The sequence below is a fragment of the Leptodactylus fuscus genome, chromosome 6, assembly GCF_031893055.1.
Source record: "Leptodactylus fuscus isolate aLepFus1 chromosome 6, aLepFus1.hap2, whole genome shotgun sequence".
Taxonomy (NCBI): Eukaryota; Metazoa; Chordata; class Amphibia; order Anura; family Leptodactylidae; genus Leptodactylus; species Leptodactylus fuscus.
The window spans coordinates 132,594,505-132,611,039 of NC_134270.1; the positions used below are offsets into that span (position 1 = coordinate 132,594,505).

Consider the following 16,535-nt stretch of genomic DNA (forward strand, 5'->3'; position numbering starts at 1 on the left):
CAGTCCTATGTACAAGTAAATGTTTATTTTGACAAATAAAAACTTGTTTTCTCAGGATTAACATTAATATCTAATAATATTTATTGTAACGATCGTCATGGTTATTTAACCTTGGAAACAAAAATGTAGGCTAGAAATTGACCCTAAATAAACCTTCACCAGCTGTAAGAACATTTCCTAACTCGTCCACTAGGTGTCACTATTTCCACTTGTAGTCGCAGGTAGCGTTGTATGTACAGGTCCCCACTAGGTGTCGCTGTGCTTATAGATGACTGCGGCCTGTGCCTACGTGTTCCTACTCCAGCCGGGGCCTATCCTGAGACTCCATCCTTGTAAGAGGTAGCTGCCCCCAGCACAGGTATAATGGCGGTGCGCGGCTGACAGGTGAGTGCCGGAGCTTGTAGACAGTGGTCTCCATGTATAGATATATGAATGGCTGACCCTGCTCCGATCCTGGACGTGTAAAGCCTCGGTGATTTATTAGTGACAGAATGGAGATTATTGTGATGGGTGTGACATTGATCCCCTTCAGGTCCTCCTGGAAATATGGCTGCACATATACAATACCTGTGTGTAGTGCTGAGCAGTATCTCTGCTGCAGGTCCTGTCACCAGCTGAGGAGACTGAAGACAACAGGCCTGCAAATACTGCAGTGTGAACTGCCCCCTCCTGGCTGCACCATAGTGTCCTAGTCACACACACACAGTCTTACAAGTGGCCTACACACATGTACACACAGGCTACAGTCACACATGTACACACAGGCTACAGTCACACATGTACACACAGGCTACAGTCACACATGTACACACAGGCTACAGTCACACATGTACACACAGGCTACAGTCACACATGTACACACAGGCCACAGTCACACATGGACACACAGGCTACAGTCACACATGCACACACAGGCTACAGTCACATGTACACACAGGCTACAGTCACACGTGTACACAGGCTACAGTCACACGTGTACGCACAGGCTACAGTCACACATGTACGCACAGGCTACAGTCACACATGTACACACAGGCTACAGTCACACATGTACACACAGGCTACAGTCACAGGCTACAGTCACATGTACACACAGGCTACAGTCACACGTGTACACAGGCTACAGTCACACATGTACGCACAGGCTACAGTCACACATGTACACACAGGCTACAGTCACAGGCTACAGTCACATGTACACACAGGCTACAGTCACACATGTACGCACAGGCTACAGTCACACGTGTACGCACAGGCTACAGTCACACGTGTACGCACAGGCTACAGTCACACGTGTACACACAGGCTACAGTCACACGTGTACACACAGGCTACAGTCACACGTGTACACACAGGCTACAGTCACACATGGACGTATTGATCCGCTTTTATGATCCACATCTAATTTTTGGCTTCCAAACTGCATCAAATAACCTCTAAAAACCCTGCACTTGTGAATATACTCCTGCAAATGTTTATGAATCTAGAATATTTTGGCTATTTTGTATTATTCTGAATGATTTACTAGGAAGTTGGAAAAGATTTCAGAATGGGGTAAAATTGAGAAAAACTATGCTAAGGGTCCATTCACACGGAGTAAAGTACCGCATGACCTGGCACGTATACGGGGTGTGAGATTTTGAGCGCCGTAAAAGCTCCCGTTGACTTCAATGGGAGCCTGGATTGTATACACCGCGTTATTTTGCGGCCGTGATTTTGCGTCCGCAAAATCACGGCTACAAAATAACGCGGCGTATTCGATCCAGGCTCCCATTGAAGTCAACGGGAGCTTTTACGGCGCTCAAAATCTCACACCCCGTATACGTGCCAGGTCATGCGGCATGTTACTCCATGTGAATGGACCCTAAAACTGAAAAGTTCCCTCATTCTGCGGGTTAGCAATGTCACAGTGATAACAAATTTGCATATAGTTTTTGTAATGTTTATCTTCTTTGGAAAAAAAAAAATTCGCTTTTTGTCGCTAAATTCTGATCCTCATGAGGGCGGATTCACACCTGCGCCCATTCTCTGCTTTGCAGGTTTCTGTCTTTTGCCCGAGAAACTGGACAGGTGATGGAAACCCGGCAGTCAGTTTTCAAACCCATTCACTTGAATGGGTTTGCAATGTGAGCGTCTTCTGCCCTCCGCGACAAAACCATTTTTTTTTTAACCAGACACAAAGTCCTGAATGGAGGAATAAGGTCACATAGCAGGAAAACAAAGCAGCATTTCTACAGCAATATATTTAGGAAGTCTTCAATTTACATAAGCCACCAGTATAGATAGGATCCTTGATATGGGAATTTAAAGGAGCTCTATCAGCAAAATCATGCTGATAGAGCTCCACATATGCGTGAATAGCCTTTAAAAAGGCTATTCAGGCACCGCTAATGTTATATTATACTACCATCCCCCCCCCTGTTTTAAAATAAAACCCTAAAACAGAATGTGATAAACTTACCCATCATGCACGGTGGGCGGGCATTCAGGGTGTGTCTTCTTCTTCTTCCACGCCTCCTCTTCCTGCGATGTCCTTGGGTCCCGTCTTCCTCCGGCACTTGCGAACTGACATTGCTAAAAAAAATGGCCTGGGCCATAGTAGAAGCAGCATGCTACTGCGCATGCGCCCAGGCCATTTTTTTTAAGAAGACGGCGCACCCTGAATGCCCGCCCAGCATGCACAATGCGTAAGTAGATAACATTCTGTTTTAGGGTTTTATTTTAAAACGGGGGGGACGAGCTGTGTGAGCAGAGGGAGGGGGACGTTCCTCCCCGCTCACACAGCATAGTGCGATAGGCGCTGCTGGGCAGAAGGGCATCCCTGGCTAACTGTCAGAAATGCCCTTCTGACTGTAAAGCGCTATGGTACTGGGGCCGATAGCGCTTTACACCGGGCACAGATCGGGAAAGCACTGAATTCAGCGCACTGTCAGCTTTCCAGCAGTATATAGAACTGCCTGTGCCCAAATCAGTGAAAGGTCCTCTTTAAAGGGGTTGTCCCGTCACAAGGATCCTATCTATACTGCTTGTTAATGTGAATGTAAGACTTTTCCTAAATACATTGCTTCAGCAGAACTCCTTTGTTTGGCCACTATCTCACTTTATTCATTTTTTTTGTGGCCACAGCCCTGACCTAGCTGCTCCTGAGTCAAGTGATGTGTCTGCCTGCTCTCAGGGGGGAGGGAGGAGGGGCTAAGTGCACGGGAGCGAGCCTGAAGGGGGGGGGGGGGGTAGTTTACCCTTTAGGGGAAGGGGCCGCCAATACACTGTTAGACGCCGGCACAGGTGAAGCCAGCAACATCTCTATGCTTCTGCTTCTATGCTCCGCCGGAGGAGCGGAATAACAGCATCGCTTCTGCTTGCTTCACGCAGGGCAGAAGCATAGCGATGTTGCTGGCTTCACTTGTGCCGGCGTCTAACACTCCCCAGCATCCGCTGTAATAGAGAGGCGGATGCTGGGGACAGTTAGATGCCGGCACAGGTGAAGCCAGCAACATCACTATGCTTCTGCCCTGCATGAAGCCAGCAGCAGCAGAAGCGATGCTGTTATTCCGCTCCACTCCGGGGTCACATATGCAAAGCCAAGCGGCGAGATGCCGCCGGCCCTGCGTGCACACTCATAGACCAGTCTAGCCTTCACAATGCAGACCCGGCACCCTGTCGGGTCTGTATTTGCATTGTGAAGGCTAGACGGTCTATGAGCGCGCACGCAGGGCCGGCGGCATCTCGCTGCTTGGCTTTACATATGTGACCCCGCCCACCAATGACGAGACAAAGCCGGAAGACAGAAGATTTCTCAGAAACGAAGACGGGTAAGTATGCGACGTGGGACAACCCCTTTAAGCCAGAATTCTGACGCATTTAGCTTTGTAATTGTTTCCTCCTCCCCCAATGTGAACAGAGTCTGATACATTTCTGATCTGTAATTTATTTTCTAGGATTTTTCTCAGTACCGTGTTTTATTCGCTCAGGACTATGGGGGAAGAGTACAAGATCCAAGTATTTGATGCTGACACCCAAAATCTTCTCAAGACTGCTTTAAAAGGTGAGATATACTGAATGTCTATGGAGCAGTTCCTATGTCCTGTGATAGTTTCTTATATCCGTTCAGTACCTTCATCTCTTCTGTCCTCTCGCAGAGCCATCTAGCGTAGATCTGGAGAAGGTGGCCAATGTCATTGTGGAACAGTCCCTTCGAGATGCTACGTTTAGCAGGGAAGCCGGAAAAATGTGTTACACCATCATTCAGGTAAGACGTGTTACAGCTGCAGCCAAGGCGAACTTCACATCTGTGCTGGACTGTCCATTGTTCTGGTACATTGGAGGACGCTACAATAGCAGATACATATAGGACCCGACAGACCCCAATGACTACAATGAGGGTCTGGCAGGTGTCCCTTGTTTTTAAATTGAAAACCGTAGCTGAAAAAGTTTATCCCAACCTCCATACGCATGCACTGTCTAATTGGCCAAGTGTGCATGTGTTCTCACTAGGAAGAAGGGCATAACCCACTGCCAAACAACTTCTGTATTCCTTGAAAATGTGAACGTGGGGAAATCCATTTACTCAATTCTTCCCTTCCGCAACAGATGAAGTGCCTGTATATATGATGGTCAGCCGGGACTGCAGGGCTTGGCTGACTTTAATCCAGCTGTTCTTGGGTCACTTTTCCTGACCTATGCACACCCCATGTGGCCCTATATTCCCACCCAGAGCCAGTGCTGATCCTTCAACCAGCAGTTCGATGACATCTCCAGCCTGTTTAATCCATCTCTGTTTCCTTGTCCTTCTGTTCTTTAGGCAGAGGGTAAGGAGTCCGGTCGTAGCATCTTCCGATCATCACTCTTGAACAGACTACAGTGCGAATATCGGAACCGGGAGGAGATGAGAGCGCGCTCAGTGCAGGAATGGGTCTGCTATGTTAGCTTTATCTGCAATGTTTTTGACTATTTGAGGGTAAGTATCTCACAAATATTTGCTCTATGAATAGTCTACAAATTTACTGTTTGTGTGTTTTTTTTGTTTTTATATAAATAAAGGTGCTTCCAAGACTATATGTTGTTGTCCTGTGCTGAGTATTGGTGGGAGAGCACACCCTGCAACCCCACAGATGAGCTGATATCTGCTCCGCACGCCATGTAGTGGCCATATTATGCTATTGCAGTTTAGCTCCCATTTAGGATAGCCCATCAGTATAGTCTTGGACAACTCCCTGGTAATGATTTTGTGCTTGAGAGAAGACGACTGACCCTGCTTGTGTCTCCTTTTAGATCAATAACATGCCAATGCTGGCCTTGGTTAATCCAGTGTATGACTGCCTATTTCAGCTGGCACAACCTGAGAGCCTGCAGAGAGAGGAGGAGGTAGGATTTATTTTACGTATTTTATGGTTTTTTGGGTTTTTTGGGCTGAGGACACTTGCCCTTAATCAGTCAATTGGCAATCAGATCATCATCATGAAAGTTAGAAAATGTAAGTATTTAGGAGTCAAAAAGGCCTGCGTGTGTGCGGACTAGTAATATATTTCCCAGCATTCCATAATGGATCATGCAAAATTAAAGTCCTTACAAGTAGAAAACTTCAGCCCCAGGAATCTTATGGCACAGTGGAATATATGTGAAATTAGATGGCTTCCATATGAAAAAGTACAGACAATAAAACGTGACCGTCCTCGGTTACTGCTGGTGTCTTGAAATCTTCACTATTTATCAGGAGTGATGTGTCGCCCATACGCTTGTGAATACGACTGGCGCTGCTGCCTCTTAGGCTGAGTTCACACGGAGTTTTTTGGTCAGGAATCCGCCTCAATTGGAGGTTGATTTTGAGGCGGATTCCTGACCAAAAAACTCTGTGTGAACTCAGCCTTATTTGTCAGAGACCTGCTGGATTACCAAAACGTGCCAAGCTGTTTGAAACCATTTCAGGTAGAGGTGCAGCCTGACAACTCTCACTATCTGCATGTAGTTACCACAGCTTGGGCACATTGTGCATTTCCGAGATCCCTCATACATTCCAGGCTATGGAGGGACCGTGAAAATTGTCAAAAATTGAGCATGACCTATAATTTAATGGATAATTACAACAGACCGTCAAAATGTCAGTCATGTGACTAGCCCCTATTTACATGAATGACTATCAGTGCAGCCATGTGACAGCCCTAAAAAAAAAGGATTTGTGCACACTACTTTTCCTGTATATTGTCTGAAATTACAGACCGTATATGTATCCACTGTTTCTATAGTACCATATACAGTACGCTATCACACTTTACGGCCCAGGGTCCAGAGCTGCAAAATATTGAGTAAGTCTGGATTCCTGTCCGCTTCTACTGCTATGTTTCATCTATTCTCTTGCTGTGGTGGACAGCACAGGCTGCATCCATTCTGTCTTCCATGGGCTGCACACCACTGTCATTATCTGTGAAGCCTGACTTGGATGGCATAAAATTATAATCTAAAAATGTTTTGAGGTGTCAGATGATGCTAGCCAATCTAATATTGATGATCTGTCCCAAGGAATGGGTCATCAGTAGAGATGAGCGAATAGTATTTGTAACTATAGTTTTGAATACATCGCTCCCATAGGAATGCATGGAAGTGGCCGCACACCAAGGGGTTGAGCGCCAGCTGCTATCATGCATTCCTATGGCGCGAGGTATTCGAATCAGCTCTAGCCATCAGTATTGTAGCCATTGCAAAAATGGGGCTCAACGAGGTATAAACGCAGAGGAAGAAAAACACTGCGTTTTATAGTCACAGCAAAGTGGAAGGGAGTCTAGTGAATCCCACCTTCTATGGAAAAAATACACGCAGTGGACATCCTGCGACTTGCAAAATTGTTGCAGTTTTGGAAATCGCAGCATGTTAGTTACACCTATGGAAATGCTGGCAGCTTTCCTATAGTATAATTCCTCTGCAGAAGAATATTCCTTCAGGATGTAAGGTTTTATTCACTTCTGTCAACCATTCTATGAGTTTTGGTACCAAATAGCACAGCATGCAGCTGTTTTTGCTACACAGGGCTCTGTGACTGACCACAATAATCAGTTGGAGATTGTGAGTGCTAATGGGATCCATAATTCCTTGGCACCCATTATGTGAGCCATGAACAGAGCATAAGCGTAGATCATCATCTTACAAATGCCGTAGTGTAGTCCAGTGTGAGTGCTTGGTGCAGGATGCTCACTCACTATACCATGTATTTGCAGGTAGACTGTCTAGTTCTGCAGTTGCACAAAGTCGGTGAGCAGCTGGAGAAGATGAATGCCCAAAGAATGGACGAGCTGTTTTCTCTTCTACGAGATAGCTTCCTGCTGCAAGGTGGACTGGGATCACTGGCCCAACTTCTCCTGCTCGAAATGATAGAATATCGAGCAGCGGGCTGGAAAATGACAGATGCTGCACAGAAGTATTACTACAGTGAGGTGTCGGATTGATACCAGAGAATGGCTTATTTCACTGCCAATGGAGTTAGGAAGACATTGCAATAATTCAACCCTACAATCCATTTATATATTGAAACTCTCAAGATTATTGGTCGATCATCACATGTGGGAGAAACTGGTGTTTCATATGATTAAGATTTTTTTTTTTGTATATTTAAGATGTTATGGACTCCTTGTATGCAAGATGAATTTTTTTGCAGTGTTTCCAGGGTGCTAATACTGTGTGAATGGTTTCCTTTGGCTTTCCATTTTGGTGTTGGAGGACTTGGAATTATATTTTAGAGGGTTTTTTTTAAATATATATAAAAGATTACTTCAAGAGGAGCCCCATGTACGCGCCAGCAACCTTGAGAATCTCTTGCTGCTCAGAAGGAGACTTTCGTACCAGTGAGATTCCATCTTAATCCAGAACTTCCTAGTAAGGCTATGTGCACATCAAGATTTCAGCTTGTTTACTTTATAAAAAAAAAAAAGCTACGAAATATTAAAGAATAAAAAATGGCCGAAAGGTCAATCTGATGAATGGGAGCCCTATGGATAGTCTGGGTGCAAACCAGATTCTTTTCCCAGGGTTCATACCAAACATAGACAACATGATGTGAGCAAGGTGTAACCCTGATGTACTGTAAGCCCCAGGAAGGGCATTTATTCAGTATTTCTTCTGTATTAAAGGGGTGTTTATTAAAGGAGGTGTAAAATAATAAAACAAGTCACACTTACCTTAGTACTCCCATACACCTCTCCACTTCTTACCCTCTCTTAATGCACCCATGAGGGACTAGGAAGTGTCTGCTGAATATGAGCAGCAAGGACGGCAAGTGTGTTTTTTTTTTTGTTTTTATTTAATTAATTGGCCGGACAACCCCTTGAAGTTTTTATTGCCGTGTGAGTGATCTTTCTAGTGTGTGTGTTGTGTAAGTGTATAAGGAACCTGCTCAGCATTGTCATTTTATTTCTATACAGACAAGCACAAGAACATCTGAGACCTGTGCGCACCATAGCAGACTTTACCATTTTGAATTTTTATAAGCCTTCTTTCCATGAACAGATTTTTATTTGGAAATTGTATACTTTTCTGCATAAACTCTGTAACTTTCAGGCAAAGGAAGGTGTTTTATGGATTTGAATTAAAATGGTTTTTGACATAGATTGTTATTGATGTGGTTCTACATGTGTGCTTGTAAGGGCTATTCTAGGGATACTGGAATGTCTAAGGCAATGGAGAAGAAACAGAGGCACTCAGTACTGAAGACAATATTAGGGTGCATTCACACTAAGTATACGCTCATCTCATTCTGAGCGTAAAGCACGTTCAGAATCAGCGCGTACAAAGCAGATCCCATTCATTTCTATGGGAGCCGGCATACGTGCGCTCCCCATAGAAATGAATAGGCTGCTTTTTTCCCTATTGCTTTCAATGTGATACGCGCGTATCACATTGAAAGCAATAGGGGAAAAAAGCAGCCCATTTATTTCTATGGGGAGTGCTTGTATGCCGGCTCCCATAGAAATGAATGGGATCTGCTTTGTACGCGCTGATTCTGAACGTGCTTTACGCTCAGAATGAGATGAGCGTATACTTGGTGTGAATGCACCCTTAAGGTAGCGGCTGAATATTAGACTTTCTACAATTGCATACAGCAAGGGGAATATTAAAGTACGAACCTTTACATTTCCATGGCCCATACACACAGCTGTACTTGCTGTAGCTGAATTGAAGAGTCGCAAATTATGGATAGGTCCTGTATCTCTCAGTGTTTGCAGCTCTGTCAATTCATTAGAATTTATGGGTCAGTGAAAACCACGGGTGACACACTGATACCCTACCACATGTGGTCCGGGCTGTTCTTACTGGTTTCTGAGACTGCACACGGTCGTATGCAGGAGGCCTTAGGCTCGGCCGACAAAAATTTAGGGCTGTGGAGTTGGAGTCAGAACTAATATTGGGTTGAGTTGGAAAAACAGTTACCAACTCTGGCCTCAAAATAAAATTATTATTATACAGTTATTGTATAATAAATTAGATATAATTTGTTACATATTTACTTTATTTGCCATTACATTAGAAATTGAGCATTACACTTGGCCCATTCAAATCAATGGGTTGTCATGGTAATATGGGACCTCTTGAGATTCCTTAACCCTTTCCCGCTGATGGTATTTTTTTGATTTTCGTTTTTGACTCCCCTCCTTCTAAACCCCTTAAAGGGATTCTACCACTAAAACACTTTTTTTTCTAGTTACCACGTCGGAATAGCCTTTAAAAAGGCTATTCGTCTCTTACCCGTGGAAGTGCTCTCCGCCGCGCCGTTCGTTCAAAATACCGGTTTGTACCAGTATGCTAATGAGTTCTCTCGCAGCGATGGGGGCGTCCCCATCGCAGGAGCAGCGATGGGGGCGTCCCCATTGCAGCTCGAAAACTCACCGCAGCGCCGCCTCTCCGGTCTTCGGTGTCCTCCCCTTGCCTCTTCAGCGTCTGTCGGACGCCTGCGCAGTATGCTCTCTGTTCGGCGAAGATTGCCGAACGTACTGCGCATGCGCGAAAGTTCGTTGCCTGCACTATGGCTGGGATCGCAATTTCGCGCATGCGCAGTACGTTCGGCAATCTTCGTCGAACAGAGCGTACTGCGCAGGCGTCCGACAGTACGCTGAAGAAGCAAGGGGAGGACACCGAAGACCAGAGAGGCGGCGCTGCGGTGAGTTTTCGAGCTGCAATGGGGACGCCCCCATCGCTGCGAGAGAACTCATTAGCATACCGGTACAAACCGGTATTTTGAACGAACGGCGCGGCGGAGAGCACTTCCACAGGTAAGAGACGAATAGCCTTTTTAAAGGCTATTCCGACGTGGTAACTAGAAAAAAAAGTGTTTTAGTGGTAGAATCCCTTTAACTTTTTATTTCTCCGCTCCCAGAGCCATATGAGGTCTTAATCTTTGCAGGACAAATTTTTCTTCATGATGCCACCATTATTTATTGTATATAATGTACTGGGAAGCAGGGAAAAAATTCAGAATGGGGTGGATTTGAAGAAAAAATGCATTTCTGCGACTTTCTTACGGGCTTTGGTTTTACAGCGTTCACTGTGCAGCCAAAGTGACATGTCCCCTGTATTCTGTGTTTCGTTACGATTCCGGGGATACAAAATTTATATGGTTTTATTTACATTTTAACCCCTTAAAAAAAATCCAAAACTGTGTTAAATTCTTTTTTCTAAAAGTCGCCATATTCTGACAGCCGTAACTTTTTTATACGTCCGTGTACGGGGATGCATAGGGTGTCTTTTTTTTGCGGTGCCGGGTGTACTTTTTAGTTCTACCATTTTTGGGAAATGCTATTGCTTTGATCACTTTTTATTCAAATTTTTATCAGAATCAAAACAGTGAAAAAAACGGCGGTTTAGCACTTTTGACTATTTTTTCCGCTATGGTGTTTACCGTACAGGAAAAGTATTATTATAGATTTGTAGAGCAGGCGATTTCGGACACAGGGATAGCTAACATGTATGTGTTTCACAGTATTTAACTACTTTTATATGTGTTCTAGGGAAAGGGGGGTGATTTGAATTTAATACTTTTTTTAAAAAAATTTCATTTATTAGACCCCCTAGGGGTCTGATCACTAATGCAATGCACTACAATGCTAATGTATTGCAAAAAAAACATTTCTTTTGCAGGCTTCATAGACCAGCCTGCAAAGGAAAGTGTCTGCAGACCGGCTGGGGAGCCTTTACAAGGCTCCTGGCTGTCATGGAAACGTGATGTCGGCCCTGGAGCTTGCTCGAGGTGCCGGCAATCACGGGCAAAATGGCGCCTTTGACCGAAGCATCGGAGGGGTTACTGCCTCCAATCGGTCCGGGGACCGGTCGGAGGCATTAGCGCTGGGTGTCTACTGTGTAAAACAGTAAACACCTGGCGGCTACCATAGTTAAACACCCGACATGCGCCGTACTAGTATGGCAGATGTCGGGAAAGGGTTAATGAATGGGGGTGAACCTTCCTCTATTAATTCAGAATTTTTTTTAATAGACTTTATAGAAATTAAAAGGGTTATCCGGGAAATGATAAAGCTTACCGGTGCACTCCATGCTCTGGTTACACACTCTTTGTGTGATGGCTGCAAACAATTCCAGTCCGTTATTACATACAACTTGTTTATTAATGAAAATCTATTTACATGAAGCTCTTTGATCCTGGAGAAAAGTTACCATTTATGTACATCAGGCTTTTGTCAAAGGCTTGGAATATGAGTCCCTTTACCACCACCGGAAGTGAGCAAAGGCTCGATTTGCCTCGGCCATTTTATGTAGATCATGCTTCTTTTTGATAACATTCCCTTCCCCACGGAAGGCATCCAGTAGTATATCTGCCAGCCTGTCATACATAAAGGTACGGCGAGCTTTCTTCTCTCGGCCCTCAGTGATAATCCACTTCATTGCCATAAATTGGCGCTTTCTGTCTGTGAGAGGTACAGGGACCTGCACCAAAAAGAGAGGAAAAAAACAAACAAAAAAAAAAGTATAAAAAAAGAAAACAAAAACTAAATTAAAACACCCCCACCCCCACAGTTCCCATTTCTACATACCTGATAGGATTTCCCTCCCTTCAGGATACTTGTGAGGCCAATGATGGGTGTGCAATGCTCCACTGCCTGGTGAAATATGACATAAGGGTTGCACTCGATGTTCTCTTTTTCCTCTGGGCTGGCCTTGTGATATTTCTCCAACTGTATTCTCTTTATTTTCTCTAATGTCTGAAATACGTAGACATTACAGCCACAGCATTAGAAAGACATTTATTATTAGGCTAAGGACCCGCTTTGCAGAAAAGCTGATTTTTTTGGTGCAGATTTTGCTGTGATTTTTTTTAAGCCAAAGTTCAGAGTGGCTTAAAAAAAGGAATGGGAAATATATAAAGTGAAACTCTTTTTCTCTATTGTGTTTGGTGACTGTTTTTGTAATATACTTTATTATCCTATCTAACTTCCCTTTTAATACATAAGGCTAAGGCCCCACGGGCCGTAATCGTAGCGCTAGAGCGCTGCATGATCGCATTGCGGTTCTTTCCTCAGCGCTTTAAAGAGAAAGTTCACAGAGTTTTCCTCTGCGGACTTTCTCTTCCTATTATAAACGCCACCGGCATTTCCGTAGATATATTTTACATGCTGCAATTTGCAAAGCCGCAACGGCTTTGCAAATCGCAGCGTGTCTGCATTGCGTTTTTTTCAGCAAAGTGGGCATGGGATTCGCATGAATCCCATCCCCTTTGCATGCACTTTAAAATGCAGCGATTTTTCCTGCAGCGTCTCCACTGCGGGCAAATCACGGCATTTACATCGTGTGGGGCCCCGGCCTAAGGGACATTCTCCTTATCCGCCGCTCTGAGCTGTTTCTAGAGAAGGTCTGTGCATAGTTGTATTGTGAAAATGCAGAGCTGAAGCATTTACCAAAGGGGGATGGTCACTTCAAATGGCTGCATCTCTGATTTTATACCTATACAGCTCTTGTTTTCAGGATATCAGATCATTTTTCTAGGTAGTATAAAACTGGAGACACAGCCATTTGAAGTGTTGAGTGACCCCCCCTCCCCAATTGGTAAATTCTTCAGCTCTACATACTGCATTGAGTACATGTGTACAGTACAATCTCTCAGGCAGTGCTTAGAGCATTGCTAATGGGAATTGCACAACTTGTTTTCTATTAAAAGAAGTGTGATTGTTTAAAGGGGCTCTATCAGCAAAATCATGCTGCTAGAGCCCCACATATGCGTGAATAGCCTTTAAAAAGGCTATTCAGGCACTGTAAAAGTTAAATTAAACTACCCCGCCGTTTTAAAATAACTTAAAGAATGTTCTCTACTTACGGAACATGCACGCTGGGCGGGCATTCAGGGTGCGCCGTCTTCTTCTTCCCCGCCTCTTCTTCCTCTGACGTCTTCGGGTCCCGTCCTTCTCCGGCGCTTGCTCGCGGACACTGATAAAAAAAAATAGCCTGGGCGCATGCGCAGTAGCACACGGCTTCTACTACGGCTACTGCGCATGCGCCCGGGCTATTTTTTTTTTTATCAGTGTCCGCGAGCAAGCGCCGGAGGAGGACGGGACCCGAAGACGTCAGATGAAGAAGAGGCAGGGAAGAAGATGAAGACACACCCAGAATGCCCGCCCAGGGTGCACGTTCCGTAAGTAGAGAACATTCTTTTTTAAGTTATTATTTTAAAACGGGGGGGGGGGGGGGGGGGGTAGTTTAATATAACATTACCGATGCCTGAATAGCCTTTTTAAAGGCTATGCACGCATATGTGGGGCTCTAGCAGCATGATTTTGCTGATAGAGCCCCTTTAATAAAGTTTAAACTTAATACACCATGCACAGCTCATCTCTGGGAGAACTAAAGATTGGCTATTAAGTAATGCAATATGATAACCAATCTGTCCTTGATGGCAGACTATGTATAGACACTTTGCAATGTGACTGACCAGCTGAGAAACACCAACCTTGTTCATGATATGTCGTGACAGAATCTTATCGCCGCCTTTCATCATCATATTGGTGAATTTGCTGTTAAAAACAGAGACAGTAATGTAAGAAACCTTGGTAGAGGACACATGGTAGAAGAAGACCCAACACAAGTCTTTCATCTTCTATATAAAGCCTATCGAATACTGCAGTGGCCACAGTTGACATGTTAGGGGATTACTTTAAAAGGGATTCTCCAAAATGGTTACCTATTGTAAATTACACCTGAATGGAAATCAGATCATCTACGGTTGTCTATTGTGTCAGTCGCTGTATGGTCTGCATGGACACAACACATGCCACTACATCAAGCACAGGACACTGGATTTGTCCATTTTATTATATACCTGATGCTGGGGTCAGTAAAGACAGAGCTAGTCAGCCCGGGTGGACACGCCTTGATCAGCTTGACCGTCTTCAGTTCCCATTCCTCCTGTTCTTCTTTACTGAGCTCCTCTATAGGTTTGCTGTACTTCTCCTTATTGGTGACCGGGTCCAAGTACTGAGGATTGTAGCGGCTCCATCGTACCTGGATTAAACTAGAGACAGCAAATATCACTACAATGTATAGCAGGCCATTTAGTGGATGTGGAACATGTAAAGGTTGTTTTTTTCAGTGACATCAAAGAATTGAAAGTAAGGCCCAAATCCTGCACTTGCATTACTTCTATGTCCTCATGACAACCCTTCCTGCCTTCCGGATATTGCTTTTTCGTACAAGAAAAACTGTTTAGCTTTGTTAACAATACAGTGCCAGATCCATCATGTAATGGATGCGTCATTGGCTTATAATGGGATCAGTTTGGTTCCATTAAGGTGATCTTTATTTTGTTGGGATAGAGTGCTGCCCACACTATGACAGAATTTGCAAATGTGATATAATCTGCGACTCAGGATCCAATATGAACAGGGGCCTAAAACGGACCACAGAAACATGAGATCAGAGTATTAATTTTTTCTCATTGTAAACCTAAGGATGCTTAGAGAAACCTCCTGTCACAGAAACACCAAGCAGTCATGCATTTTTTTTTTTTACAGCTGGTTGCAACATCTTCAGGGTTGCAATGAGACGCCATTCATTTACATTAGTGAAGGAGTAGCACTGCCACTTGGCAAAGAAAAAAAAACTAAGGCTATGATCACACTAGTCCCCCCATTCTGCTTAAAATACGTAGAGAGAAAAGTCTAGCAAGCAAAACTTTTTTTTCTCTCTGCTGATTTTGGAAAGATCCCATTATAGTCTATGGGGTCCGCGAGTAACTGCTTTTTAAGCGGATAGGGTTTACATTTCTTGGGTCCCCAAGTGGACCTGAAGACTGGAAACCCAAATGCTAGTGTGAAACTAGTGTAAGTTGAACTGACAACGCCATGACATTTTGGTGACAGATAGCCGAAAAAAATCCAACAATGACCGATTCTACTTTTCATATTCGTAAGTCAGCAAGTACTGATATGGATTGATTGGTCACAGGTCATGTATGGTCAAAAATGTGTATGAATCAGAAGTAAAAAAAAATGCATCAAGTCTATAAAAGGCATTGTCCAGCCAAACTCTCCCAGCGCACATACCTACACAACTGTGTACTGGTGGTCACAGGTCTTGGTACCTTGCTGGGCACCAGATACTTGCTATTTGTTAGAAAACAACCTATACAAAATGCTCCCAGGGAACCAGGCTGGCCGTGAGATCAGTAACCTGTTCGTCCAGAATGAAGTCACATCTATTCCCACCTGATGCCAGATGAGGTGACAGAGTATGTCTGGACAACCCCTTTAAATTAATGTGCCATTTCCACCCCATAATTTTGGCAAACTTTCAACTCTCGAAGAAAGTACAGAAGACACCAAGATAATGGGAGTCCTCCATGATTTCCACGCCATCCTCTCCGATCTCCCAGGCATCAGTGTGAATACCGATGTGTATGTACAACAAGGAGAGGAGAATTATTTCTAATCTATCACGCCATGTTCAGTGTGTTTCTACATTTTCAGCCATCTTCTTCATGCATATATCCTATGATACACTGACAGATTGCCCAGGGTTTTTGCATTAGGTCCATAGTGTAACTCCAAATCACCAGCCACGTCAATGTTTCTGCATTTGAGGGGACATCACAGCCTATACGGATTTGGCATTTTTGGGGCTCTAAGCAAAGTTATGCCTGTGATCCCCCTAGAACTGCCCCCACACAGTGCACTACTCCCTAAGGTCAGTATGTGGTCGCCCCCTGAACTACGGCGCCCCATGCAATTGTTGACGTTACCACTGCCCCAGCCTATACTGACAAGTAGCGGCCATGTGTGTGTATCAGGACCCTCCTCTTTTCTGCCCTTCACTCAGTGTCACCGCTCAGTCCAGCTCACCCCCTGTTTACACAGCATTACAATCCCCATGACAACACTCCCTGCCCCGCTGCCCCTTACATGCACCACTCGGCTCTGCCCCTGTAATACATACCTCGGTAACCCAGCCTTTATCCGCTGTACGAACAGCTTGCACCTGGGCGCCGCCATGTTGGATTGACCTCTCACGAGATCCCGGACCTCTGAAAGGCGTCACTGAAATCTCGCGAGACTGAA

General features: G+C 44.6%; 2 protein-coding genes across 2 annotated transcripts; one reads left to right on the plus strand and one right to left on the minus strand.

Annotated features, from left to right (window-relative positions):
• Nucleotides 1–253: 253 nt before the first annotated feature.
• On the plus strand, nt 254–8,592 carry MIF4GD (MIF4G domain containing). The gene is made up of 6 exons (XM_075277226.1): nt 254–384; nt 3,939–4,045; nt 4,140–4,249; nt 4,802–4,957; nt 5,272–5,364; nt 7,209–8,592. Exons 2-6 carry the CDS (start codon nt 3,976–3,978, stop codon nt 7,434–7,436), a joined length of 657 nt encoding a protein of 218 aa, XP_075133327.1. The 5' UTR covers nt 254–384; nt 3,939–3,975; the 3' UTR covers nt 7,437–8,592.
• A 2,979-nt stretch (nt 8,593–11,571) lies between these two features.
• Nucleotides 11,572–16,532, minus strand: MRPS7 (mitochondrial ribosomal protein S7). The gene is made up of 5 exons (XM_075278735.1): nt 16,414–16,532; nt 14,303–14,494; nt 13,934–13,997; nt 12,027–12,194; nt 11,572–11,919 (listed from the first exon to the last, which is right to left on the minus strand). Exons 1-5 carry the CDS (start codon nt 16,467–16,469, stop codon nt 11,698–11,700), a joined length of 702 nt encoding a protein of 233 aa, XP_075134836.1. The 5' UTR covers nt 16,470–16,532; the 3' UTR covers nt 11,572–11,697.
• Nucleotides 16,533–16,535: the final 3 nt, after the last annotated feature.